Raw genomic sequence first — 27,435 nt, 5'->3', positions numbered from 1 at the left:
CAGTTTCCTCTAACAATTTACTAAAGTCTTTCCATTTTTGTCTCAATTGATTATACTTGTTCTTAAGTTGTTCCTGACTGTATTCCTTTTTTGTCTTCTCTTTTAGGTTTTGCTTGACAGTCTTCCAAGCTGGCTTGGTAAGAGTAGTAGTTGGTCTATTTCCCTTTTTCAGCTCTTCTTCTATCAAGCTTATAAGGTAAGATTCAATATTTTCATTCCATATCCCAACTCCTCCAATAGAATCGATCTCAACACAATCATCTTCACACTTAATCTCATTATTTGGAATTCACATCTATCAAATGATCACAAGTAATTGTCAGACACATATAATAAACAAACATATTTTATTCTCACAATGCAAGAATAGTAAACAAAATGGTCTCACAATGCAGCCAAAAAAGCTAATGAGTTAAGGGACTACTAATAAATTTCCATTTTGGGAAAGGGACACTAATTAGGAGGGGCATGTTTAAGGGTTTAAGCAACTAACCTTGGTTTTTACTATTTAGATTAATGGACAAAACTGAGATTAATTATGAAGGAACCACATAATTAATAATAATTAATAATAATAATAATTAATAATAATAATAAAATAATAATAAAATTAAAAAAAATGAAGAGAATTGTTGGGTTGTCCATATGATTGTCTTCTGTTTAATTCAATCACCAGAATTGTTGGTGGTTGTTTTGTTAGTTGACCATTTCTGATGGCTACTTTAATCAAACTTATTAAGGCATAATAGCAGGAAAGTCAAGTATGGATATTAGGCTATGTTTGGGTACACCTTACAGTCTCACACGAATGAGGGATGTTATATCAAACTAGTAATGTTGGATTATTGGTCATGGTTAGAAGCAAATAGTGAGTGTACAAGTGCGCCACACATGGTCATTTAGAGATATCTCTGCTGGATTAACTCGTTAAATAAACATAAACTCGCGAAGGATTCTAAGAAGGCAACCTAGTAACATCTCATCAGTATTGAAGACGATCATCTTCAACCTCAACAACAGACGCCTAAAAGTCCAAAACCTACTCCGTATGCAACAAGTTTCCTTCCTAGTTCCTACAATTCACTGACATTACTTGATTTCCATTGGATCTTCCCACTAACTAGGCAAGCTTTTCTCATCTCCTGGATTTATATGTATGACAATTTCCAAGTAGAGTCAACTAATATCATACAAAAAAGGATAGAATATCCTTCATTAATGAATACTATGAATCATCAGATTCATTGCAAGTGTCACTTAATGTCATTTTTTAAAACACATCAACCATCAAGGAATCATCGAACAACACTATTAGTCTCACCAAGTAATAATACAAGTAGAATAATTAAGAACTATAATTACTACACAAAGATCAATCATACTCGAAAAAATTAAAATATAAACGGATTAAATTACGCAAACTATAAAAAACCCATGTCAGTTATGGAAATTAATTCAGCAAAAATTGAAAACAAATTCCAAAAATTTAACACAAAATCACCCAATTCAATCAGTAATTCAAAAAAACCCCCAAAGTATTGGATAAATTAGGCAACCCAGTTTATCAACCAATTTTTCAGTTCATTATGCAAGTCATATGAAATTACAGAAGAAATGGGTGATTTCAAGATGAATTGAAAAGAAGAAGGTGAAGAAACCTCCATACCTGTATGATGACAGTGAGTGAGCCGGAGATGGAGAGAGGTCCTTGAATGGAGATGGTGGTGAGTGAGTCGGAGATTGAGAGAGGTTCTTGAATGGAGATGGCAGTGCGGGCGAGAGGAATACAGGGGAGAAATTAAAACGAAACCTAGGAAACCACTTTTTATGGTTTAAGGTTTTCTGTTGTGGTTTGGCCAAAAAGCCCAATAACTTGTTTTATTAAACAATAATGCCGAACAGCTGTATTTACAATTTTTTGATTAAAAAATCAAAAAACGGAAAACAACAGCTATACCGAACATAGCCTTAGCAATTTAATTAGGATCCTATGATTAAAAACCACCATAAAATTTGTTAAAATTGAAAATTTTTAAAATTTTATGACCTAGATTTGAATCCATGAAAATAAATATAATGGGAAATTAATTTGAATAATATATTTTCGATTTTTCGCCTAAATTTATAAAATTAATATGAGATATTAATTTGTCAATAAATTTAATTATAAATTTTTTAATTTTTTTGTAAATCGTTCACAAATTAAATCTTGCACGCAGAAAGCAATGGAAGCTAAGTGTTACCCTTAAGGGGTGTTTCATAGTGCGAGCATGCGACGACGAGCAAGGGAGCTCGTCGTCTATGCGGTACTAGGCAGCGAGCAAGGCACGGGCACGCGTGCGGGGGCTATCCTCCTGTGCGGTGTGTGCTGTGTGCATGTGAGCGAGAGGCGAGATGAAGGAAACAAGCATCCGAGGCCCCGCGCGCGAGCAGTGGGCGCTGGCTCGCCCAGCGAGCGATGCCTCGCCCCAACGAGGGATGCTTGCTGCGCGTAGTGAGTGGCTTGCTTGTCTTGCTGCGTGCTATGCATGGCTTGCTCGACGCTTGTGCTACGACCATCGCAGTGGCAAGCCATGAGTGCTGCACTCGTGCACGCGGCCCATGGGCGCTGCTACTACGAGGCTTCGACGAGGCATGGGCGCAAGCCTGTGGCTTTGTCTTAGCTTTGTCTTAGCCCGTTGGTTCGTTTTAATTTTTCGGTCGAAAACGATTTTAATTAAATTTAAATTCTTATTAAATTTTTTTTTCTCGGAATTTAATGTTGATTAATTTAATTATTATAAATTTATTTATACTAATTATTTTACTAAAATTAAAACCTTGATAAAATTCAAATTAATTAATTTTAATCAACTGAAAATAAAATAAAATAAAAGGATTTAAATAATATTTTATATGAGCTTTAAATTTTAATTTTAATTTGTAAGTTTCCGGTTGGACTAGGAAATACAATTTTATGTTTAAAATTTGTAAAACATGTAAATTTCTTGGTTTTAGTGGGAGCTTTTAGTCGTTAAACTCTTGAGTAGGTCTACATTCCTTTAAGGTTAAAATAATTCGATTAGAATTAATAAGGATCGAAAATTTTGTAGATTATTGGAACCCTTGATTAATTGTAGCAAATATTTATGTGATGCATAATATGTTCTACTAACTTTCTATGTGGGCCATCCATTGATAAATGAATGGGTGAATGGTATATTGTAAATGTCCTGTTTTGCAGGTTATGGAAAGTGACCAGTATGGCTCAAATAGGATAGAAAATATGGTATGCGTACCATTAATTTGAATGTAAAATTGGTCTAATGCACCAAAGTTTTTAATTTTAAATATGGTCTACGAACCATCAAATAGTTGTAATTAGTTTCAATTATAGCATATCCTATTTGAAGAAAATGGTGCCTCCAATGGTGAAATTCAAGATGGAGTTTCCAATCCATTTTCAAGACGGAGTTGTAAGTTGAAGCTTCAAGATGAAGTCGGGCCATACTAGATCACATTTATATCTTATGCATGCTTTAAGTTATTTATTGATTTAAATATGTCTAATTATGCATGAGATTATGGCTTGAATATGTTGCATGATTAAGGATTTTAGTTCACTTAAAATCTAACCAACATAGTAAGAGCCTTAAGTTCCAAACTTTAAAAATTGAGTTAAAAGGTGGCATGCCAAAAGAACACTTACTTGGATAACCTTTACATCAATCTTAGTAATAGTTTTCCGCCATAACGAGGTGTTACGTACTTATTGATCCTAAAGGGGTAAGGTACACAAATAATTGTGAGTATATGTTTGTTTTGGTGAAACTCAACGATATAAGTAAGGAGTCCTTTTATGTCGTGGCAAAACAGATAGTTTTACCTAATTAGTCCTTAGACGTACCTATCAACCAAGAGTAGTTTCTAGACTATTAGAAAAGGATTTGCTTACCTAAATATTTTAGAATTGAGTCTAAATACATAATGTGCTTAATTCTTCGATGATTTTAGGATCTTGGAATCATTTTATTCACACCTGCCGGAACAATAAATTCGAATAAAATGCTAATGACTTGTTTAAATTGCATGATTGCTTTAATTTTCAAGTTATTACTCATGATAAATGTTAAGACTTTGCATTATTCAATGTACGTTTTAATTATTGTTTATAATTAAATATCTTGCCCTGCAGTAAATCCTTTTAGAAAGGTAACAATAAATTTCCTCGATTGGTAGTGAATCCAAGAACGATTCACGAAAATGAGAGAAAATGAGCAAATTAAAATGTACGTTTCTTTTAACGACTTTTATGGTTGTTTTCGAGTATCAAATTCGAATGACAAACCGATTGGTGCTTGTGAATTCAAAATACAATGTAGTTTTGAGATCATAAAGCATTGATTTTAACACTCAGCTTTACCAATGGTTAACAACTTAATTAATATCTTTGTCCATGTATTTCTCGAATGAGTCTAGTCCCTAGACATTCGTATAGATCGATGCTTAGAGAACTTTAGAAGCTTCTGGTAAGATCATCTAGTTGAAACAAAATATTCAACATAAATAAAATGGTAATAACTTTGTTTGAGTGTCATTAGACATGTCTAACAAAGTATAAAAGTCAACACTACAGAAGTCAATTCTTAAGAGTATAAGAAAGGATACAAGAAATAGGAAAACAAGGAACAAATGAAAGGAATTTACGATTCCGTTTCTACCTACAAGTTTATATTTAAAGAGAAGTGACCTAACAATAAAACTTCCTTGGTATCATATACCGCTTGAGGTTCTTGCTTCGGTAATAACTCAAACAATGGAAGCTAGGATACACTAATGACCTACAAGTGGGAAATGAAGCATGACATTGCTACATTAGTTGTAGGGTCATCTAGTTTGTTTTAAGTCCTTTCAAAGGCTGGAACTTAATGACTATTTCGTTCCATAAGCAGCATACCTAAATTTCTGTTTTCAAACACAAAAAGTCTCACATTCAGAAAAACAAAAACAATGTTTGTTTGTTTATTTGAATGAAATGGTCATTTACGGGTTGAGTCAATATGCTTGATTAAAACAAACAACTCTTTAACAATAAGAACTTTACTAGGTTCAAATCAACCTCTTGATTTGAGTTCCACTAATCTTTAGCATCGTTTCTTAGACCATATCAACAAGTTAACGTTCTAAAGCTCTATTTTGATGGACTTTTGAAAGTTGATTGATTTCTAGATCATTCAAGACAAGCTGGTCTTACTTGTTGAAAGTAACAAAAGATATGAACTATTGTTAGAACCCCTAGACAATATATTTCAAAGCTAAAGAAAGATTTTATGACTTTATTATTTCACCTAGGTTTGAGTGAATATTGGTTTATTTACTCAATGTGATATAAATTTGAATCTGTTTGGCTAGTTCAAAGATTCAGAAGTATAAAATACACTTGGCAAGAAATCATAAAGTTCTAGGTAAGACAATAAGCTTTTAATAGCGCTTTTTTCAATTAAAGACTTCGCTTTTAAAGCGCTGTTAAATAGTAGCGCTATTAAAAGAATAATAGCGCTTTTTATAAGCGTTGTTAATATTGTCTAATTTGACAGCATTCAATATATGAGCGTTATTAAAGCTCTGGTTATGGCGGAAATTTTTACACCGAACAACTAATTTAATTTAAATTAATCGATAGCTTTTAACTACAAAGCGTTGTTATTAGAGGCGGTTTTTAATTTTTAACAGGCTCTTTTTAGTTTTAATTTTTAAATACCTATAATAAAAATTAAAAACAACCATTTTAGCGCTAGTAATGTAAGAGTTAGAGTGAATATATATATATATTTGTTGCTCCTACAAATAAAAATAGTAAAAAAAAAAGGAAAAAATAACATCCAATTTCATTTCTATCATATGAAATAAACTTCTCGATGTCTCGTAACTTAAAATCATATGCAATGTTATCAACATACTAGAAAAAAAAAACAATAGAAAAAGTAACAAGTATCTGTGTCATAGTACTTTTAATAAGTAATACTTCCTGGACAAGATCATGTTGCTTGTGAAGTTCTTCTTGACCAGCATAATATACAAGTCTATGACTATCCAAAGTGATTCCCCTGCATATATCAATCCCAAATGTTATGGATAGTTGGATACCATGCTAATATTATCTTGTAGAGTTGTTGACAAAGAAAAAATATCCTACGGTAATACACTTGTACGATATTCCCTTACGTAAGCCCATCTATGTTGTATTCCAAACCGAGCCCACTGAATAATACCTGCAATTATAAATCGGCATGTAAGGTTGCAGCATGTACTAAATCAACTAGTCCTATTGAAATAGAAATAAAAATTCCGCATCTGTCATTCGCGTTATTATATGTTCAGATCAAGCACCAAAGTTTTGTCTACAAAAATCTCTCTTGTTCACAGCCTCTTTTGGGGCAGAGGATTGATGAAGAAAGGGTGACACTTGATCTGTAAAATAAGCTAATGACTTAAACAAGAGCCAGTGATGGAAAATTAAAAGGATTCGGTTAAGTTTACATAAGGAATAAAGGAAGCGAACCTCAAAATCAAAATGGTCTCTTGATGCAGAAATAACTTTGTCTAAATTTCTTCAGAAACTCATATATTCATCTGATGCAGTTCATGACTTAAGAGTTCATAATGACATGAAGCTCCTTGTTACGATTGTACAAGTTTTCTGAAAATAATTCAAAGCATCTATCACTTCTATTGTTTCAAGCTTTGGATGTCTTATCACAACATTGTTGTTACTAGACCTGACATTTGCATATGCATTATGAGACATAATGTTAGCTGTGTTAAAACTGCAAATAACATCAAAGTAGAATAAGGTTAAATGGCTGATTATAAGGGTAACATAACCAAATTGCTTACCAGCAACTCGAATCCAAATAATCTGCAACAATTGACAGTATTTGTTGGGATGATTTATAACTTTTTCCAAGACGCAAAATATTACTGATATTTTCAAGTTCACATTTTCCAGGTCTTCCTTTGTTGTGATAACTATGTAAAGCGGCACCAATTAAAGCCTGCCAAATTCTTTTGGGAACTCCAGTAACATCATCTAAAAAAAACATCAAGTTTAAACCTCAAGGCTCTCCTTTGGTCAGCTAAAACTTAGGACTAAATGCTAAACGCAGTATCTAGAGAGTCATGCAACACTTTATTTTTATGTGAGAAACATATTTGAAAGAAACATGTGAGGGAAAGACTGCAAATATGGAATGGAACACAACAAGCCAGTATCTCTCGGCTCTAGTAGAAGAATCCCTTGCCAATGCCTATAGTCTTGAGCCTCGATGCCTATGCACAAGCCACCTGAGCAGCACCCAAAATAACAATAAGCTCCATTTCTATAAGGTCAGGAAAAATAGATGAATTGACAACACAAGGTCCAAAATCTTACAAAAAAGCCAACTTAGACGAAAAATAAGAGTCTACAACTAAGCTCGAGATTATGCAGTGAAATATTACATGGTAAAGGACCTTCTATAATATATAATAAAATAACACGTGAGCGCACGTATATCAGGTGTGCAGAAATACTTGTGTTCAATGAGGTATGAACAATGGCCACCTCAGGAGAGGGAGGGGGGGGGGGCAAGGAATAAAAGAAGGAAAAGTTCGAAAGCTTCATCATTTAGAAAAATCAAAAAAATATCAAAAGGAAGAATAAACACCACAAATTGTCGAGATGCCGGCTGAGATCAGTAATCTTTAGTGATATGTTGATAGCATATCCACTTAAATCACCAATTATGCAATGAAACTCGATGCCTATGAGAAATTTATACAATCGTCTTTAGATATGGAGAAGTGAAACTCTGTGGTAATTGTGAAAAAAGCTAGTTTTAGTTTCTTTTGGTTTATCATTTGTTCTCAACTCAAGAACCAAATATTGACTAAACAATTTACTTCCACTAAGACCAAAACACAGGCTGTCACCGAAATAAGGCTATACAAGATATAAGGTTTTTTTTCATAGCACATGACAATAAAAACTATAAGGTTACGAATCACAGTTAGAGCTCTCAACTATTCTGCATAATTTTGCGTAGCTGTTGTCACAGTTCCTCATTCAATCTGAGTAGCCATTAACATAATGTAGGGAAACCACAAAACTAGGCCTTTTGAGGTGCAGCCTGGTATTGAAGTTGGTCCCCTTTCCACATTAATATAGAATGAAGGGGAAAAAAGACATTAACCTACTTGTAAGTTGTAACTACCCATTGATATTCTTAAGGGGAAGAATCCAAACATAGTCCTTCAACAAGCTTCTGTAGCTCATTTCAAACTATAGAGTTAAATTTGTACCTACTTTAGCTATCAATAGCTGATCAACCACATCCACCAAGCCCATCAGTTGCACATTCCCCTCAACAGATAAGAGATACGAGATGCAACATATGGTTCCCCAAAGTAAAGACAAATTGTCCTCATCTACATGATCAACTATCATATCCCCTGAGTTAGGCTACTTAGCACTTCAATCCAGTGGCAAATTATCGTTTAAAAGAAACAACTGATCTTTAGCACCACCTCCTCTAATATCCCTTCCATTACATGGAAAGATCTTGTCTTAAATTGAAACCTTTGGCAAAATACAAGCATCAGTTTTAGAGCTCGATTCAACCCTTCACAATATCCAGCACATTCAACCAACCACTAGCAAATGACAAAAAGAACTCGATAAGTGTTGGTTACGGTTTATCAGAATTTGTTAATTTAGGCAATAATAATATCCACGGTGGGGTATTACCTTAAAATATTACTTCGGATTGCAAGTATAGCATAGTCCTTCAAGACCAACACTTTCAAGAATGTAAGTAACCTGAAACATAGAATAAAACATGTCAAAACTCGAGAAAAGCCAATGCTAAGAAAGCCTAATAATCTACCAAAAACTTCTACATTGTCTAAGGTAAAGTACCTTGACCCCCTTAATTGAAAAACAAGACCCCAGTGCAAGGTGATTTCAGGGATAACAGTCAAATTGTTTTTACTGTGAATGCCATCAAGCAGTAGCATCTAAGTCTAATGAAATTACCTAATATATAGGGTCTAATCTCTCGTTAACTGATTACTTTGCTTTTGTATTACTGGTTAAGGTAAATTTACTTTCCCAGTATTCGCAAATATTTCAAAGTCTAGTTATATACAGCTTGCCTATCGTGGGTTAGGACTTAGGATAAGCTATCAAAACAACAATATGCATTTATATTCAGTCAGAAATCACCAAATGCAAGAAAAATCTTCGGAAATTAAACCATATCAGATGTTATAAACAGGAGTAAAATATAAAAAAATCCCATCCAACGAAACCACCCACAAACTAATCGGTTTGATTATTGAGGTCAGAGGGGGGAATACCCAAAACAAATTAACGGGCCATAGTATTGGCTTTAATAGCTAGCAAGGTTGAAATTGAGAAAGATAGTAAAGCCTAAACTTGAGGTATGCAACCTTCACAGGATGCATTTGCAAAAGCACAATTAAGAACATAAATGTAGCGGCAACCCGACCAACATCACAACATACCGCACAACAGTCTGCACCTACCAACACCACCGTGATCGCAGAAGCTCATCAACAAAAATCCCACCCAAAAAAAGAAAGCAGAGAATAATTCAATAAAAAGTAAGGTTTTAAATTACAAACCTAAAATTCATAAGAGGAGAGAAGAGTGCGGCCGCGGTGGGGGAAGGAGGACAAGCAGAGCTCAGCGGCGGCGCCACAGAGGAGGGGGGGCAAGGGTGAGGATAGTGAACAATCGCCGAGCAAGGGCAAACTCTGAATTCGTTTTGTACGGAAGCAAGTGAGAGAAATGGGGCTAGCAGTTTTAATTCAGGAGGAGATTGTGGGGGGAGATTTGGGTGGGGTTTTTTTTTTTGAGAAAGGGAGCGTGTAACAATTAATCACATAGTTTAAAGAAAAGCTACGTATTATATTAAGTTTACAATGAAGATTGCTTTTTTAACAGCAATATAAAATAAAGTGCTGTTATTTGTTATAAATAATAGAGCTTTTTGATAAGCACTATTAATTAGATGCTGTTAATTAATGTTTTTGTTGTAGTGTGACGATAATTACTTTAAGACCAAAAATTATCATAAATGATTGTGTGTTGTAATTTCACGATCTAGCTCCACAAGAAATGGCATATTTAAGTTGGAATGATCAAAGTCAATTAGTACTTGATTCTATCAATGATGAATCATAAAGACTATTCCTATAATTTCTAAAACAAAATGCTCAACTACCAGCAAACTAAACCAAATTCGTCAAAGCTATTGAAAATAAATTTTAGAATATCTTTTCATAATATATATCTAAAGGGTTTCTAAACTCAGTGGGAGCTTAGAGTTTATTATTCGACAAACTAAGGCCCAAGTATAGATATATGTTTCATTGTGATTTATTCAAATGAGACACAAGGGTATTACTTCTACCACGAATTTTTGAGAACATAATGTTTATTTGCTAGAAATAGTGTCCTTTTGGAGATTCATTTCCAAAATGACAAGTGGGAGAAAATAGACCTCGGAAGTCTTCGAGGTGAACAACAAACATAAACGGACAATCCAGAGGCTTTTCGAAGTTCTTTAGAAAATCTGAATCCTTATTCTTTAAAGGACTTTAGAAGTGGCTTTAAAGAATAGAGATCTGTTTGAAGACTTTACAAGTGCTTCAAGGAGAACAAAATATTCAAAGGACTTTCTAGAGTGGCTATTAATATTCTATTGTTTGATGTTCTTTACCCAAGTAAGGCATAGAGTTCAAGTCACTGAAACTATGAGATTCTTCTATTATATAGTGAAGAAACATGGAGTCCAGGTCACTGAAGCTATGAGATTCTTCTATTAGATAGTGAAGAAACCTACAACTTGCAGTCAAACTATTATCATGTAGATTAATGAGTTTGTGACCTGTAAGAAAGCTATGACGAAACCCAGATTCCCTAAAATGGTTAGAGGCCATAAATAGACTCAATGTTTTAGATGGTTAAAGTCCATAAAACATAACCAATGTTTTGATGACAAAATTGAAATTTTGTTGATTTGCAAGAATTTTTTACAACTATTGGTTGCAAGTTTGTTTTAAGGATAAAAACCATCGAACGTGAAATTGTGTCTTCACACAAAGCTAGATTAGTTGCTAAAGGTTACAAGCAAATTCACGACGTGGATTATGTTGAAACCTCATGCATAATCGTAATACTCAAGTTTGTAATTCAAGCAATGATTGCATATTGGTACATATAGCAATTGGATGACAAAATGTATTCCTAAATCAAATGTTGGAATAAACTATGTACATGACATGTTATAGGATTTGTGGATCCAAATAATGCTTGAAATGAATGCTAGCTTATGAAATTCGGGTATGGATTTAAGCAAGCAATTGGGAATTGGAACCGTATTTTAGTGAAGCTAATAAATATTTTAGTTTCATAAAATGTACATGATTCTTATAGATGTATAAGAAGTTTAGTGGGAGTACATAAAACTTAATTGGTCCTATGTGTATCACACACATATCTCCTTGTGAAATGACATTCAAATGCTAATTACTTAGATTTGAAATTATTCATCAATGATGGACCAAGGCGAAACTTAGTACATACTGTGTATTAAGATCTATTTACAAAGATCTTATGATATCGTTTTAGATTAAATAATGGAATTTACTAAATCAAACACGAAATACTCCTTTAGAGATATTCGACCCATATGAATAAATCTAAGTAAAGAATGTTTGAACTATGTATAAGCATTTACTAAGTTAAACATCAAAAGATCTAAATGCGATTCTTAACCTATATTATATGTCAAAGAATTTAGCTGGATTCACTACCAATTTAGCTGAAATTGGTAGCTAAAGTTACATGAATAGAATTCAATTGAGAATAATTCTGCAAAAGAATTTATCATGTATGATATAATATGAGGATCGCCCAAAAATGTATCGTATGGCTTTAGGCATGACGAACATATACCAATCTCTATTGATCTAACTGAAGATCAACTACATTGAGATCAAGAAAAACTTATGGTACTTGAAAAGGTACATATGAATAGTTCTTGATTCAAGAAAATAAAGATATGCTAAATATTGATGCTACACGCATAAACACTGGCAAAGGATCAAGCAAAATCCCTTTGGAGTTAACCATTTGCAAGGACGAGCTATAGTGCATCATGTTTTGAAATGGAAACATGGATTGAAGACAATGAGTTGTTGCGTGGGAAATTAAATATTAATTTCTATGTTCTGAGATACATATGGAAAGTCTTCCACATATCTGTGAAGGAAATAATGCCCTTGGTCCAAGTATGCATTCAATGTTAACTCTAATAAATGTGGTTCAGTATTAATTAACAAGTTAATAATTCAGTGAGATCAAGTGAGCTGAATGCCTAGCTAGAGGCCGCTTCAGTTCAAGTGGAATTAATGATATTAATCCACAGCTTACTCTTGACTGAACCCGTAGGGTCACATAAATAGTACGTAAACGGATCAAGTATTTAATGGCATTAAATACTCCATCTATGGATATTCGGAATCGACGGATCTTGGTTTCAGTGGGAGCTAATTAAGATCGTCACAAGCAAGAAATGAATACTCCGCAAACGATGATATTGCGGGAAACGGAAATATGGATCGTATCGGAAATATAAATATTATCCAAGTCGTAGATGTTGCCGGAAACGGAAACATGGTACATATCGGAAAATATTATCGGAAATGGAAATATTGCCGGAATCGGAAATATTGCCGGAAACGGAAATATTGTCAGAATCGGAAAATAGTTCCGGAAACGGAAATATTAAATATTTGTTCGAAACGGAAATTAATTCCGGAATCGGAAATATTAAATATTGTTCGTATCGGAAATGAATTCCGGAACCGGGAATTTAATCGGAAGCGTATCGTACGAATTAGCATCGGACGAGGCCCGCTAGACGAAGGCCCAGCACGAAGCCAGGCCATCGCCCAGCGAGCCACACGCACCATCGCACGCCAAGCCTCGACCAGGCCCGGCGCAAGGCCAGGCCCAGCCAAGGCCTAGGGCGCGCGCGCAAGAGCACAGCAGCAGTGGGCCGAGCGATGTGCGCCTAGCGTGGGCCGCAAGGCTTGCGCGGGTGTACGATGCTCGTGCAATGCTCGTGCGGGAATCCTAAAGCAATCGGGATTGGAAATATGATTAAATCTTAAAACTATTAGATAATGATTATTTAATAGAGTTTGTCACAATTTGGCAGTCACCGAAAGAGGAACATTGGGAAGCGACACTCCGAGTAGTGATATACTTGAAGAAGTGTCTAGGTCAAGGGATACTTCTACGTTCTGACAGTGCGTTGCAGTTAGAAGGTTGGTGTGATTCGGATTGGGCAAGTTGTCCGGTGACCCGTTGTTCTTGGAAGATCAAGAAACAACATATTGTGTCTCGTTCCTCTGTAGAAGTTGAGTATCGTTCGATGGCTGCTATGACGTGTGAGTTGAAGTGGTTTAAGCAACTACTACATGATTTTGGAGTAGAGCACAAGCAAGGTATGAGCATGTTTTATGATAGTTAGTCTGCATTGCATATTGCACAGAATTCAGTGTTTTATGAGAGAACAAAACACATTGAGGCGGATTATCATTTTATTCGAGATGCAATCAAGGAGGGGATCATTTGTCCTTCGTATGTATCAACGAAGGTACAGTTAGCGGATATTTTCACCAAAGCATTGGGGAAGGTGCAATTTGAGTTTTTTTTCTAACAATATTGGAATTCGGGATCTTCACGCTCCACCTTGAGGGGGGATGTTACGATAGTATATACAGAGTATACGATAATATATGTTGTTAATATTGTAATATTCTAGATATACGGAATTACCGAGAATAGCATTCCCAATGTAATGTATATATATATGTATATGTATATATATATATATATATATATATATATATATATATATATATATATATATATATATATATACATATATATATGTATATATATATATATATATATGTGTATATATATACGGAGTTCATTAATGAGAATAACAGAGTTTGAACGCTATTTGTCAATAAGTCACTTTGGGTCTCTTGGAAATACATAATCCCACTTGAACACCATATAAAATTCGGAGATCGAGAGCTGAAGATAGCACACAAAGAGCCACGAAATTTCAAATGCACTTGTCCTACGAAAATGCCATAGGAAGAGAAGCAGGCACTGGTTCTACCAGCTCCACTGCTATGAAGAAAAGCAGACCCTTGTTGAGCCAAAAAAGACAAAAAAATCCTCAATAAAAATTGTCTGACCTACGAGGCAGACCTTACTCAAAAATATAGCAACTATTTGTCACATGCAAGTTTCTACCATTACAAAACAAATGTCTTCCGTTTGCTTCGTGTGTTCCTACCAATGCACTCTGTAACAATGAGCTAAAGCAGACTCATATACATTATGGGCCTAGACTATAACCATGCCAAAGAAAGAATATTCTAATGAAAAAACAATGGTACTTTGCAGGAAAATCAAACCCAACAGACGCATAGATAGTATGGGTTTGATAAAAAAAAATTCCAAAAAACAACGCAGACCAATGCCGAAGAAAGAATATTCTAAGGAAAAAAAATTGCAGGGAAGTCAAACTCAACAGACTCATAGATGTTCTGGGTCTGATATAAACTCCCCAAAACAAAGTTACACCAATGCCAAAGAAAGAATATTCTAAGGCAAAAAATGGTACGTTGTAGGAAAATCAAACCCAACAGACGCATAGATAGTCTTGGTATGATAAAAAAATTCCAAAAACAACGCAGGCAAATGCCAAAGAAAGAATATTCTAAGGCAAAACGTGGTACGTAGCAGGGAAGTCAAAGCCATTGGACTTATAGATGGTCTGGGTCTGATAAAAATTCCCCAAAACAAAGTCATACCAATGCCAAAGAAAGAATATATTCGAAGGTAAAAAATGGTACTTTGCAGGACAATCAAATCCAATAGATGCATAGATAGTCTGGGTATGATAAAATTTTCCCAAAAACAACGCAGACCAATGCCAAAGAAAGAATATTCTAAGGCAAAAAGTGATACATTACCTCAAATCTTTGATCTAGCAGACCGATATGCAAGCGAAGCGGCTAAATGTTATAAGCCTAGTTGGTGTCTGGGTATATGATGAGATATGTCATTCAACTTGTCAGACACAAATTACAAGTTAGAAATAGCAATTTAATTGCATCCCAAGTTGGAAGAAAGTTTCTGAAGGGATACTTATTCCATGAAGCAGACATTCGCCACACTTTCAGATATGCACAAATAGCTTTTCTGGCTCCTTCAGCACAGACCGTACAAGCTTTATTTAAGCAAAAATAAAGATTGTGGAGACAAATGCCTCCAACAAAGTGCAACACCGATCCCTGACAATTATAATCAAGATAAAGACACATGTATAATGCAAGAGAATCAACTTAAAACCTTTAATAATTGCTACTGGAAATAAATTCAGCCATGCTAATTATCAAACCATTATGTTGGTAGCAATCTGCCCTCAAGACGTCAGCCACTCAAACGAGCAAAAATTATGACCCAGACGACCTGAAGCTAATGTCAGACAACTCAAAGTACACGGCACTGGCAGACTATCTAAAGCTAATGGGCAGACCATCCGGAACTGATGCCTGTTTCCTATGCTCATTTTTTTATCTCTAAGCTAAGTACCCTTTATCCATTTAAGTTTTACATTGTATATGTTGGGGAAAGCAAGCACTAAGCTTTAAATAATGGAGAGAAGATAATTAATTACTTTATGCCAATACTTAAGTTTACATCAAACAACCTTTATATAAAAGTTGTACCAAACTAATATAACTACAAATAAGCTAACCACCACCTACTTTACTTACCCACTAACACACGATTGAAATAACTACTTTGACTAATTAAAGGCAATACCCACTTACTAAATTAATCATCTAGATTAAAATTGAAGGAAATAATGCCCTTAGTCCAAGTATGCATTCAATGCTAAGTTTAATAAATGCGGTTCAGTATTAATTAATTAAACAAGTTAATAATTCAGTGAGATCAAGTGAGCTGAATGCCTAGCTAGAGGCCGCTTCAGTTCAAGTTGAATTAGTAATATTAATCCACAACTTACTCTTGACTGAACCCGTAGGGTCACACAAATAGTACGTGAACGGATCAAGTATTTAAGTAAATTAAATACTATATTTATGAATATTTTGAAACAAGTGGGAACTGAAATCGTCAAAAGGCAAAATATGAATACTCCGGAAATGATGATATTGCCGGAAACAGAAATATGGATTGTAACGGAAATATAAATATTATCCAAGTCGTAGATGTTGCCGGAAACGGAAACATGGTACGTATCGGAAGTAAAAATATTGCCGGAATCGGAAATATTGCCGGAAACGAAAATATTACTGGAATCGGAAATATTGTCGGAATCGGAAATAAATTCCGGAATCGGAGATATTAAATATTTGTTTGAATCGGAAATAAATTCCGAAATCGGAAATATGAAATATTGTTCGAATCGGAAATGAATTCCGGAATCGGAAAACGAATTGGAAGCGCGACGTACGAAACGGTCGTCGGACGAGCTTGCTAGACGCAAGGCCCAGCACGAAGTCAGGCCCGCGCCTAGCAAAGTCCGCGCGCAAAAAGCGAGCAGCAGGCCCAACGCAGCAAGCAAGCAAATTAAGGCTCCGCAGCAGTCCCACGATAGGCCGTGTGCTGCCAGCGCCCTGCCTTGGGCCGAGCCGCGCACCAACGCCCCTTGTGGGCTGCGTGGCTGCTATGCTACGTAAGACCAACTCCTTGGTCGTTTAGGATTACTTAAACTCGTTTTCCTAATTCTACTCGATTTGAATATTTTGTTAAATCTGAAACACTTAGGTGTTTGATTAAACATTAAATTCTAATGGATTAATTTAACTAGAATCCTAATGGATTTAGTTATTTGAATCCTAGTAGAAATCTAAGTCCGTTATTTCCACCCTATAAATATGTGGTTCATAATCACAATTTATATACAACAATTCAATAAGTATTCATATAGTTTAAGTTTAAGTGGGAATTTAATAATTTGTCTAAATTAATAACTAAGCTTTCGAATAAACATAATACCTTAGAGAATATCCTAGTTGGTTGAATCTAAGGCGGATCCGAACGTGCTGTGGACTATCCACGGAGGGGCGACATTTGGAGTCCTAAACTTGTTCTTGTTCGGTTCGGGAGCAGCTAGGGAAGGCACGCATCGCATGTATGTATCCTAAATTATGCTAATTGACTATGTGGCAATTAATTTGGATTCTTGGCTTTATGGTTTTTCCGCATGAAATATATGTTTTATATTTGTCATAACCTAACAGTGGTATCACGAGCCTCTAATTAATTCCATAATCAATTATAGTTAACATGGTTAAATTTTATAAATTTGCAATGAATTAAAGGGGTGATTAATTTCGTTGTATGTAATTAATTGCAAATGCGTGCGATTATTTGATTATATGTTCGCAGGATTTTCTGCAGTTTTGTCAATAATGGTCAGAATCGTATATTTTATAGTGAGTTTCGCATGTAAACGACATTTTAAATTTTTGACAAAAATCATAGATTTGTCGCCGAACCTAGAATTCCCAAATTCGAAGCCTAACTATGACTTTTCGGAGGTTTTAGTTTTTCGAACGCAAAATTTATAATTTTTATGATGTTAAATTAAATATTTGCGAATCTTGTATGTAAATCTTGAATCTATGATTGACCTACTGTATATGTTTAACAATTTTAAAGCCTAATCTTGTTAATTATACAACCTAATTTGTAATTATAATTAATTTGTTGAAATTCGAATAATTTAGAATTTGTTTTGATTTTCATAATTAATTAGGGTCTGTTCGGCATTATTGTAAGTTTTCTTTTTTCGTTTTTTTTAAAAACAGAAAACTGATTTTAGTTTTAGTTTTCTATTTTCTCAAAACTGATTTTTTTTTTGGTTTTCAATTACTAGAAACTTACAATTCACGTGTATTGTCTTGTTATTATTGTTATTACTCTAACTTACGTGAGACGTTTCTTATCTTTTGTTTTGTTATTTTCTTTTTAGTTTTTTAATTTTTTAATTTATTATTATTATTATTATTATCATTATTATTATTATTATCATTATTATTATTATTGGTGCAATTGTTATTCTTTTACATCCAAGATTCCAAGCACATTGATAGCAGTAGTAGTAGAAAAAAAATCGAGCACCGAAATTAAGTCACACTCAACAAGCTCTCAAGAAAATAAACGCATATATTTCAACATTGGTAATACAAATAATTGATGGGTCATCTTTAAAGTCATTAAATAAATCAAATGAAAAAAACTACAAAAAATTAACACTACCAAAGCAAAAAAGTCATATATGATGTACCGTTATTCTCTCAACGTCGTCTCTTATTGTGGATTTTGTCTATCCCATAATCGTTTTGCTAGACGGTCTCGAAACTTAGCCATTCGACGAAGTTCACTTTGACTAACACTAGGAGTCACTAGTTCTTCAGATTCATTGGGTGTGGTTTCATCATCTTCAAGTTCGACATTTTCATCCGCATAATGTATAAACAAGGGATCTCCATCCTTGCACATTTTTATGAAATTGTGAGTAACACAGCAGGACACAACTATGTACTTTTGTCTTTTCAAATCATACGGAGGAATATCTCTGAGAATGGGGAATCTAGCTTTCAACACTCCAAAACATCTTTCAATCACATTGCGCAGTGAAGAATGTGTATAATTAAATATCTCTTCTGGGCCTTGTGGTTTCGTTGCTCCCCTATAGTCACGCAAATGATATCGTTCTTCACGATACGGTGAAACAAATCCGGGCATATTTGTGTATCCTGAGTCAATAAGGTAATATTTTCTCACAGGAGGCATAGTAAACTTAGTCTGTTCTATATTTGTAATCGTTTCCCAAAAAATTCTTAAATCATTTTCCGTTCCCTCCCATCCAGCCATCACAAATGTGAATTTCATGTCAAATGAGCAAGCACACATTACGTTCATTGTAGGCTCAATTTTTTTTCCACGATATGGAATTTGTTGTTCTAGTGGCACACGTGCTGATACATGAGTTCCATCAATTGCTCCTATGCAATTCTATATAAAAGTTTTAAAATGAAAAATTTAACACATTTATGCATTTAATAAATTTGGATAATATTTTAAAGGAATAAATAAAGATTAAAAAAAATTACCTTGAATATAGGATAATATCTTGGATTATTTTTAATCTCTGGAGGAGTATCTTCAAATGATGGAGGAATAATCAAATGCTTCGATAAAGAACATATGGCATACAAGACCGTCCGAAAATGATGATGAACGGTGTCTAAGGAATGTTGAAATCTATCAGCTACAAGTCTTTGCCTTGAATTATGAGAAATAATAAGTAGAAACATTGCAACTTGTTCCAAAACAGATATGAATTTAGAGTCTTTCAACTTCTCCCTTTTCTTTAACTCTTCACACGAGCTAATAAATATTTGTGGAGTCATACGAAGTAACTCGAAACAAGTCATTGGATGTCCATTAAGAAGCTCTAGAACATATTGGTGACCTGTTAACTTTGAAATTCTTTGAGGGCGGGGTTTCTTTTTAAGAAACCCATTGTTTTCAAGTTAATATAGATTGTCATTAACTGTTGAAAGTCCTCCTCATCCGAATCTGATAAAAGTACTTCAATATCCAAATCCATATCCATCTGCAACTTTACAAGCAAAACATATAAGTGAAGTTCTTAGAATCACCTCGTACCAAAAAAATAAAATAATGAAAGTTGTAATTATCATTATTCAGATCTTATCCAATGTAAAAAATAGTAACATCAATTCAACCATGAGTTCATTATCAATAAGGTTTGCACTTAACAGACACCATATAAAAATAGAGTTTAAATAACAAGACAAACATACTAGAATTAGTTGTCATTTCTAAAGAGAACACGCTTAAATGTTAAGCACAAAATCTATTTTCCTATCATCGGGGAATCGAAGGAACATTTTCCTCCATAATGGATCATCATGTATGAGTTTAGTTGCCTTTGCAAATGAAGCTCCATCAATTCCCTTGAGAGCACTCAATGAATCAATGCATTCCATGAGAAAATCATCCTCCTCTTTCGATTGTTGCCCACCTTCATTACTAAAATTATATTTTTTCTCAAGAAGTTCAAGTTTTTTCTTAGAATTTTCACTCATTGCAACTAATGCATCTGCCATTGCCGTATTAACTTTCGCCCTTAATGTTTTGGGATTGATACTAGTCTTGGCTTTCTTGGTTTTTGGACCCTCTTCACATTGTTTTTCTACATCACCCACTTCTGCATCTGGGTCATCTTCATCCTCACTTTCAGAAGGGATTTTTGTAGAAGGGTGTGAACAAGCACCGGTAGCTGTTGTATCACCAAAAATTGTACATAATTTATCAAATTGCTTACATCCTTTCTTTCTAAAAGTTTTTGCAGACTTATGTTTCTGCAAAAATAAAAACAAATAAAAAACAAGTAGAGGTAGATTAGTTATAAGAATGCCCCCTACACAAAAACATAAGAGTTGTAATGAACTTTTGACAATCGAGTACCTTATACAACTTTTCCCATACAGCATCCTCAGCAGAAAGTTGATAAGTCACGGCATTGTATCCAATCCCAGTTTCCTCTAACAATTTACTAAAGTCTTTCCATTTTTATCTCAATTGATTATACTTGTTCTTAAGTTGTTCCTGACTGTATTCCTTTTTTGTCTTCTCTTTTAGGTTTTGCTTGACAGTCTTCCAAGCTGGCTTGGTAAGAGTAGTAGTTGGTCTATTTCCCTTTTTCACCTCTTCTTCTATCAAGCTTATAAGGTAAGATTCAATATTTTCATTCCATATCCCAACTCCTCCAATAGAATCGATCTCAACACAATCATCTTCACACTTAATCTCATTATTTGGAATTGACATCTATCAAATGATCACAAGTAATTGTCAGACACATATAATAAACAAACATATTTTATTCTCACAATGCAAGAATAGTAAACAAAATGGTCTCACAATGCAGCCAAAAAAGCTAATGAGCTAAGGGACTACTAATAAATTTCCATTTTGGGAAAGGGACACTAATTAGGAGGGGCATGTTTAAGGGTTTAAGCAACTAACCTTGGTTTTTACTATTTAGATTAATGGACAAAACTGGGATTAATTATGAAGGAACCACATAATTAATAATAATTAATAATAATAATAATAAAATAATAATAAAATTTAAAAAAATGAAGAGAATTGTTGGGTTGTCCATATCATTGTCTTCTGTTTAATTCAATCACCAGAATTGTTGGTGGTTGTTTTGTTAGTTGACCATTTCTGATGGCTACTTTAATCAAACTTATCAAGGCATAATAGCAGGAAAGTCAAGTATGGATATTAGGCTATGTTTGGGTACACCTTACAGTCTCACACGAATGAGGGATGTTATATCAAACTAGTAATGTTGGATTATTGGTCATGGTTAGAAGCAAATAGTGAGTGTACAAGTGCGCCACACATGGTCATTTAGAGATATCTCTGCTGGATTAACTCGTTAAATAAACATAAACTCGCGAAGGATTCTAAGAAGGCAACCTAGTAACATCTCATCAGTATTGAAGACGATCATCTTCAACCTCAACAACAGACGCCTAAAAGTCCAAAACCTACTCCGTATGCAACAAGTTTTCTTCCTAGTTCCTACAATTCACTGACATTACTTGATTTCCATTGGATCTTCCCACTAACTAGGCAAGCTTTTCTCATCTCCTGGATTTATATGTATGACAATTTCCAAGTAGAGTCAACTAATATCATACAAAAAAGGATAGAATATCCTTCATTAATGAATACTATGAATCATCAGATTCATTGCAAGTGTCACTTAATGTCATTTTTTAAAACACATCAACCATCAAGGAATCATCGAACAACAGTATTAGTCTCACCAAGTAATAATACAAGTAGAATAATTAAGAACTATAATTACTACACAAAGATCAATCATACTCGAAGAAATTAAAATATAAACGGATTAAATTACGCAAACTATAAAAAACCCATGTCAGTTATGGAAATTAATCCAGCAAAAATTGAAAACAAATTCCAAAAATTTAACACAAAATCACCCAATTCAATCAGTAATTCAAAAAAACCCCCAAAGTATTGGATAAATTAGGCAACCCAGTTTATCAACCAATTTTTCAGTTCATTATGCAAGTCAGATGAAATTACAGAAGAAAGGGGTGATTTCAAGATGAATAGAAAAGAAGAAGGTGAAGAAACCTCCATACCTGTATGATGACAGTGAGTGAGCCGGAGATGGAGAGAGGTCCTTGAATGGAGATGGTGGTGAGTGAGTCGGAGATTGAGAGAGGTTCTTGAATGGAGATGGCAGTGCGGGCGAGAGGAATACAGGGGAGAAATTAAAACGAAACCTAGGAAACCACTTTTTATGGTTTAAGGTTTTCTGTTGTGGTTTGGCCAAAAAGCCCAGTAACTTGTTTTATTAAACAATAATGCCGAACAGTTGTATTTACAATTTTTTGATTAAAAAATCAAAAAACGGAAAACAACAGCTATACCGAACATAGCCTTAGCAATTTAATTAGGATCCTATGATTAAAAACCACCATAAAATTTGTTAAAATTGAAAATTTTTAAAATTTTATGACCTAGATTTGAATCCATGAAAATAAATATAATCGGAAATTAATTTGAATAATATATTTTCGATTTTTCGCCTAAATTTATGAAATTAATATGAGATATTAATTTGTCAATAAATTTAATTATAAAATTTTTAATTTTTTTGTAAATCGTTCACAAATTAAATCTTGCACGCAGAAAGCAATGGAAGCTAAGTGTTACCCTTAAGGGGTGTTGCATAGTGCGAGCATGCGACGACGAGCAAGGGAGCTCGTCGTCTATGCGGTACTAGGCAGCGAGCAAGGCACGGGCACGCGTGCGGGGGCTATCCTCATGTGCGGTGTGTGCTGTGTGCATGTGAGCGAGAGGCGAGATGAAGGAAACAAGCATCCGAGGCCCCGCGCGCGGGCAGTGGGCGCTGGCTCTCCCAGCGAGCGATGCCTCGCCCAGCGAGCGATGCCTCGCCCCAACGAGGGATGCTTGCTGCGCGTAGTGAGTGGCTTGCTCGTCTTGCTGCGTGCTATGCATGGCTTGCTCGACGCTTGTGCTACGACCATCGCAGTGGCAAGCCATGAGTGCTGCACTCGTGCACGCGGCCCACGGGCGCTGCTACTACGAGGCTTCGACGAGGCATGGGCGCAAGCCTGTGGCTTTGTCTTAGCTTTGTCTTAGCCCGTTGGTTCGTTTTAATTTTTCGGTTGAAAACGATTTTAATTAAATTTAAATTCTTAATTAAATTTTTTTTTCTCGGAATTTAATGTTGATTAATTTAATTATTATAAATTTATTTATACTAATTATTTTACTAAAATTAAAACCTTGATAAAATTCAAATTAATTAATTTTAATCAACTGAAAATAAAATAAAATAAAAGGATTTAAATAATATTTTATATGAGCTTTAAATTTTAATTTTAATTTGTAAGTTTCCGGTTGGACTAGGAAATACAATTTTATGTTTAAAATTTGTAAAACATGTAAATTTCTTGGTTTTAGTGGGAGCTTTTAGTCATTAAAATCTTGAGTAGGTCTACATTCCTTTAAGGTTAAAACAATTCGATTAGAATTAATAAGTATCGAATAATTTGTAGATTATTGGAACCCTTGATTAATTGTAGCAAATATTTATGTGATGCATAATATGTTCTACTAACTTGCTATGTGGGCCATCCATTGATAAATGAATGGGTGAATGGTATATTGTAAATGTACTGTTTTGCAGGTTATGGAAAGTGACTAGTATGGCTCAAATAGGATAGAAAATATGGTCTGCGTACCATTAATTTGAATGTAAAATTGGTCCAATGCACCAAAGTTTTTAATTTTAAATATGGTCTGCGAACCATCAAATAGTTGTAATTAGTTTCAATTATAGCATATCCTATTTGAAGAAAATGGTGCCTCCAATGGTGAAATTCAAGATGGAGTTTCCAATCCATTTTCAAGACGGAGTTGTAAGTTGAAGCTTCAAGATGAAGTCGGGCCATACTAGATCACATTTATATCTTATGCATGCTTTAAGTTATTTATTGCTTTAAATATGTCTAATTATGCATGAGATTATGGCTTGATTATGTTGCATGATTAAGGATTTTAGTTCACTTAAAATCTAACCAACATAGTAAGAGCCTTAAGTTCCAAACTTTAAAAATTGAGTTAAAAGGTGCCATGCCAAAAGAACACTTACTTGGATAACCTTTACATCAATCTTAGTAATAGTTTTCCGCCATAACGAGGTGTTACGTACTTATTTATCCTAAAGGGGTAAGGTACACAAATAATTGTGAGTATATGTTAGTTTTGGTGAAACTCAACGATATAAGTAAGGAGTCCTTTTATGTCGTGGCAAAACAGATAGTTTTACCTAATTAGTCCTTAGACGTACCTATCAACCAAGAGTAGTTTCTAGACTATTAGAAAAGGATTTGCTGACCTAAATATTTTAGAATTGAGTCTAAATACATAATGTGCTTAATTCTTCGATGATTTTAGGATCTTGGAATCATTTTATTCACACCTGCCGGAACAATAAATTCGAATAAAATGCTAATGACTTGTTTAAATTGCATGATTGCTTTAATTTTCAAGTTATTACTCATGATAAATGTTAAGACTTTGCATTATTCAATGTACGTTTTAATTATTGTTTATAATTAAATATCTTGCCCTGCAGTAAATCCTTTTAGAAAGGTAACAATAAATTTCCTCGATTGGTAGTGAATCCAAGAACGATTCACGAAAATGAGAGAAAATGAGCAAATTAAAATGTACGTTTCTTTTAACGACTTTCGAGTATCAAATTCGAATGACAAACCGATTGGTGCTTGTGAATTCAAAATACAATGTAGTTTTAAGATCATAAAGCATTGATTTTAACACTCAGCTTTACCAATGGTTAACAACTTAATTAATATCTTTGTCCATGTGTTTCTCGAATGAGTTTAGTCCCTAGACATTCGTATAGATCGATGCTTAGAGAACTTTAGAAGCTTCTGGTAAGATCATCTAGTTGAAACAAAATATTCAACATAAATAAAATGGTAATAACTTTGTTTGAGTGTCATTAGACATGTCTAACAAAGTATAAAAGTCAACACTAGAGAAGTCAATTCTTAAGACTATAAGAAAGGATACAAGAAATAGGAAAACAAGGAACAAATGAAAGGAATTTACGATTCCGTTTCTACCTACAAGTTTATATTTAAAGAGAAGTGACCTAACAATAAAACTTCCTTGGTATCATATACCGCTTGAGGTTCTTACTTCGGTAATAACTCAAACAATGGAAGCTAGGATACACTAATGACCTACAAGTGGGAAATGAAGCATGACATTGCTACATTAGTTGTAGGGTCATCTAGTTTGTTTTAAGTCCTTTCAAAGGCTGGAACTTAATGACTATTTCGTTCCATAAGCAGCATACCTAAATTTCTGTTTTCAAACACAGAAAGTCTCACATTCAGAAAAACAAAAACAATGCTTGTTTGTTTATTTGAATGAAATGGTCATTTACGGGTTGAGTCAATATGCTTGATTAAAACAAACAACTCTTTAACAATAAGAACTTTACTAGGTTCACATCAACCTCTTGATTTGAGTTCCACTAATCTTTAGCATTATTTCTTAGACCATATCAACAAGTTAACGTTCTAAAGCTTTATTTTGATGGACTTTTGAAAGTTGATTGATTTCTAGATCATTCAAGACAAGCTGGTCTTACTTGTTGAAAGTAACAAAAGATATGAACTATTGTTAGAACACCTAGACAATATATTTCAAAGCTAAAGAAAGATTTTATGACTTTATTATTTCAACTAGGTTTGAGTTAATATTGGTTTATTTACTCAATGTGATATAAATTTGAATCTGTTTGGCTAGTTCAAAGATTCAGAAGTATAAAATACACTTGGCAAGAAATCATAAAGTTCTAGGTAAGACAATAAGCTTTTAATAGCGCTTTTTTCAATTAAAGACTTCGCTTTTAAAGCGCTGTTAAATAGTAGCGCTATTAAAAGAATAATAGCGCTTTTTATAAGCGTTGTTAATATTGTCTAATTTGACAGCATTCAATATATGAGCGCTGTTTAAGCTCTTGTTATGGCGGAAATTTTTACACCGAACAACTAATTTAATTTAAATTAATCGATAGCTTTTAACTACAAAGCGTTGTTATTAAAGGCGGTTTTTAATTTTTAACAGGCTCTTTTTAGTTTTAATTTTTAAATACCTATAATAAAAATTAAAAACAACCATTTTAGCGCTAGTAATGTAAGAGTTAGAGTGAATATATATATTTGTTGCTCCTACAAATAAAAATAGTAAAAAAAAAGGAAAAAATAACATCCAATTTCATTTCTATCATATGAAATAAACTTCTCGATGTCTCGTAACTTAAAATCATATGCAATATTATCAACATACTAGAAAAAAAAAACAATAGAAAAAGTAACAAGTATCTGTGTCATAGTACTTTTAATAAGTAATATTTCCTGGACAAGATCATGTTGCTTGTAAAGTTCTTCTTGACCAGCATAATATACAAGTCTATGACTATCCAAAGTGATTCCCCTGCATATATCAATCCCAAATGTTATGGATAGTTGGATACCATGCTAATATTATCTTGTAGAGTTGTTGACAAAGAAAAAATATCCTACGGTAATACACTTGTACGATATTCCCTTACGTAAGCCCATCTATGTTGTATTCCAAACGAGCCCACTGAATAATACCTGCAATTATAAATCGGCATGTAAGGTTGCAGCATGTAATAAATCAACTAGTCCTATTAAAATAGAAATAAAAATTCCGCATCTGTCATTCGCGTTATTATATGTTCAGATCAAGCACCAAAGTTTTGTCTACAAAAATCTCTCTTGTTCACAGCCTCTTTTGGGGCAGAGGATTGATGAAGAAAGGGTGACACTTGATCTGTAAAATAAGCTAATGACTTAAACAAGAGCCAGTGATGGAAAATTAAAAGGATTCGGTTAAGTTTACATAAGGAATAAAGGAAGCGAACCTCAAAATCAAAATGGTCTCTTGATGCAGAAATAACTTTGTCTAAATTTCTTCAGAAACTCATATATTCATCTGATGCAGTTCATGACTTAAGAGTTCATAATGACATGAAGCTCCTTGTTACGATTGTACAAGTCTTCTGAAAATAATTCAAAGCATCTATCACT

At 34.0% G+C, this 27,435-nt stretch overlaps 1 protein-coding gene across 1 annotated transcript; it reads right to left on the bottom strand.

Moving 5' to 3' along the window:
- Positions 1-18,481: 18,481 nt before the first annotated feature.
- LOC110795417 (protein ANTAGONIST OF LIKE HETEROCHROMATIN PROTEIN 1-like) lies at positions 18,482-19,611 on the bottom strand. Its single transcript, XM_056835804.1, has 2 exons — positions 19,288-19,611; positions 18,482-19,189 (listed from the first exon to the last, which is right to left on the bottom strand). Exons 1-2 carry the CDS (start codon positions 19,609-19,611, stop codon positions 18,482-18,484), a joined length of 1,032 nt encoding a protein of 343 aa, XP_056691782.1.
- Positions 19,612-27,435: the final 7,824 nt, after the last annotated feature.

This window comes from Spinacia oleracea, chromosome 2 (assembly GCF_020520425.1).
Source record: "Spinacia oleracea cultivar Varoflay chromosome 2, BTI_SOV_V1, whole genome shotgun sequence".
NCBI lineage: Eukaryota > Viridiplantae > Streptophyta > Magnoliopsida > Caryophyllales > Amaranthaceae > Spinacia > Spinacia oleracea.
This window is presented reverse-complemented; position numbering and strand designations above follow the sequence as displayed.

Excerpts from the sequence above, each read along its gene's own strand:
- LOC110795417 (XM_056835804.1), bottom strand. The coding sequence starts at position 19,611 with ATGACTTGTTTCGAGTTACTTCGTATGACTCCACAAATATTTATTAGC. Across the intron at positions 19,190-19,287 it reads GATATTATCCTATATTCAAG|AATTGCATAGGAGCAATTGA; the intron begins GTAATTTTTTTT and ends ACTTTTATATAG.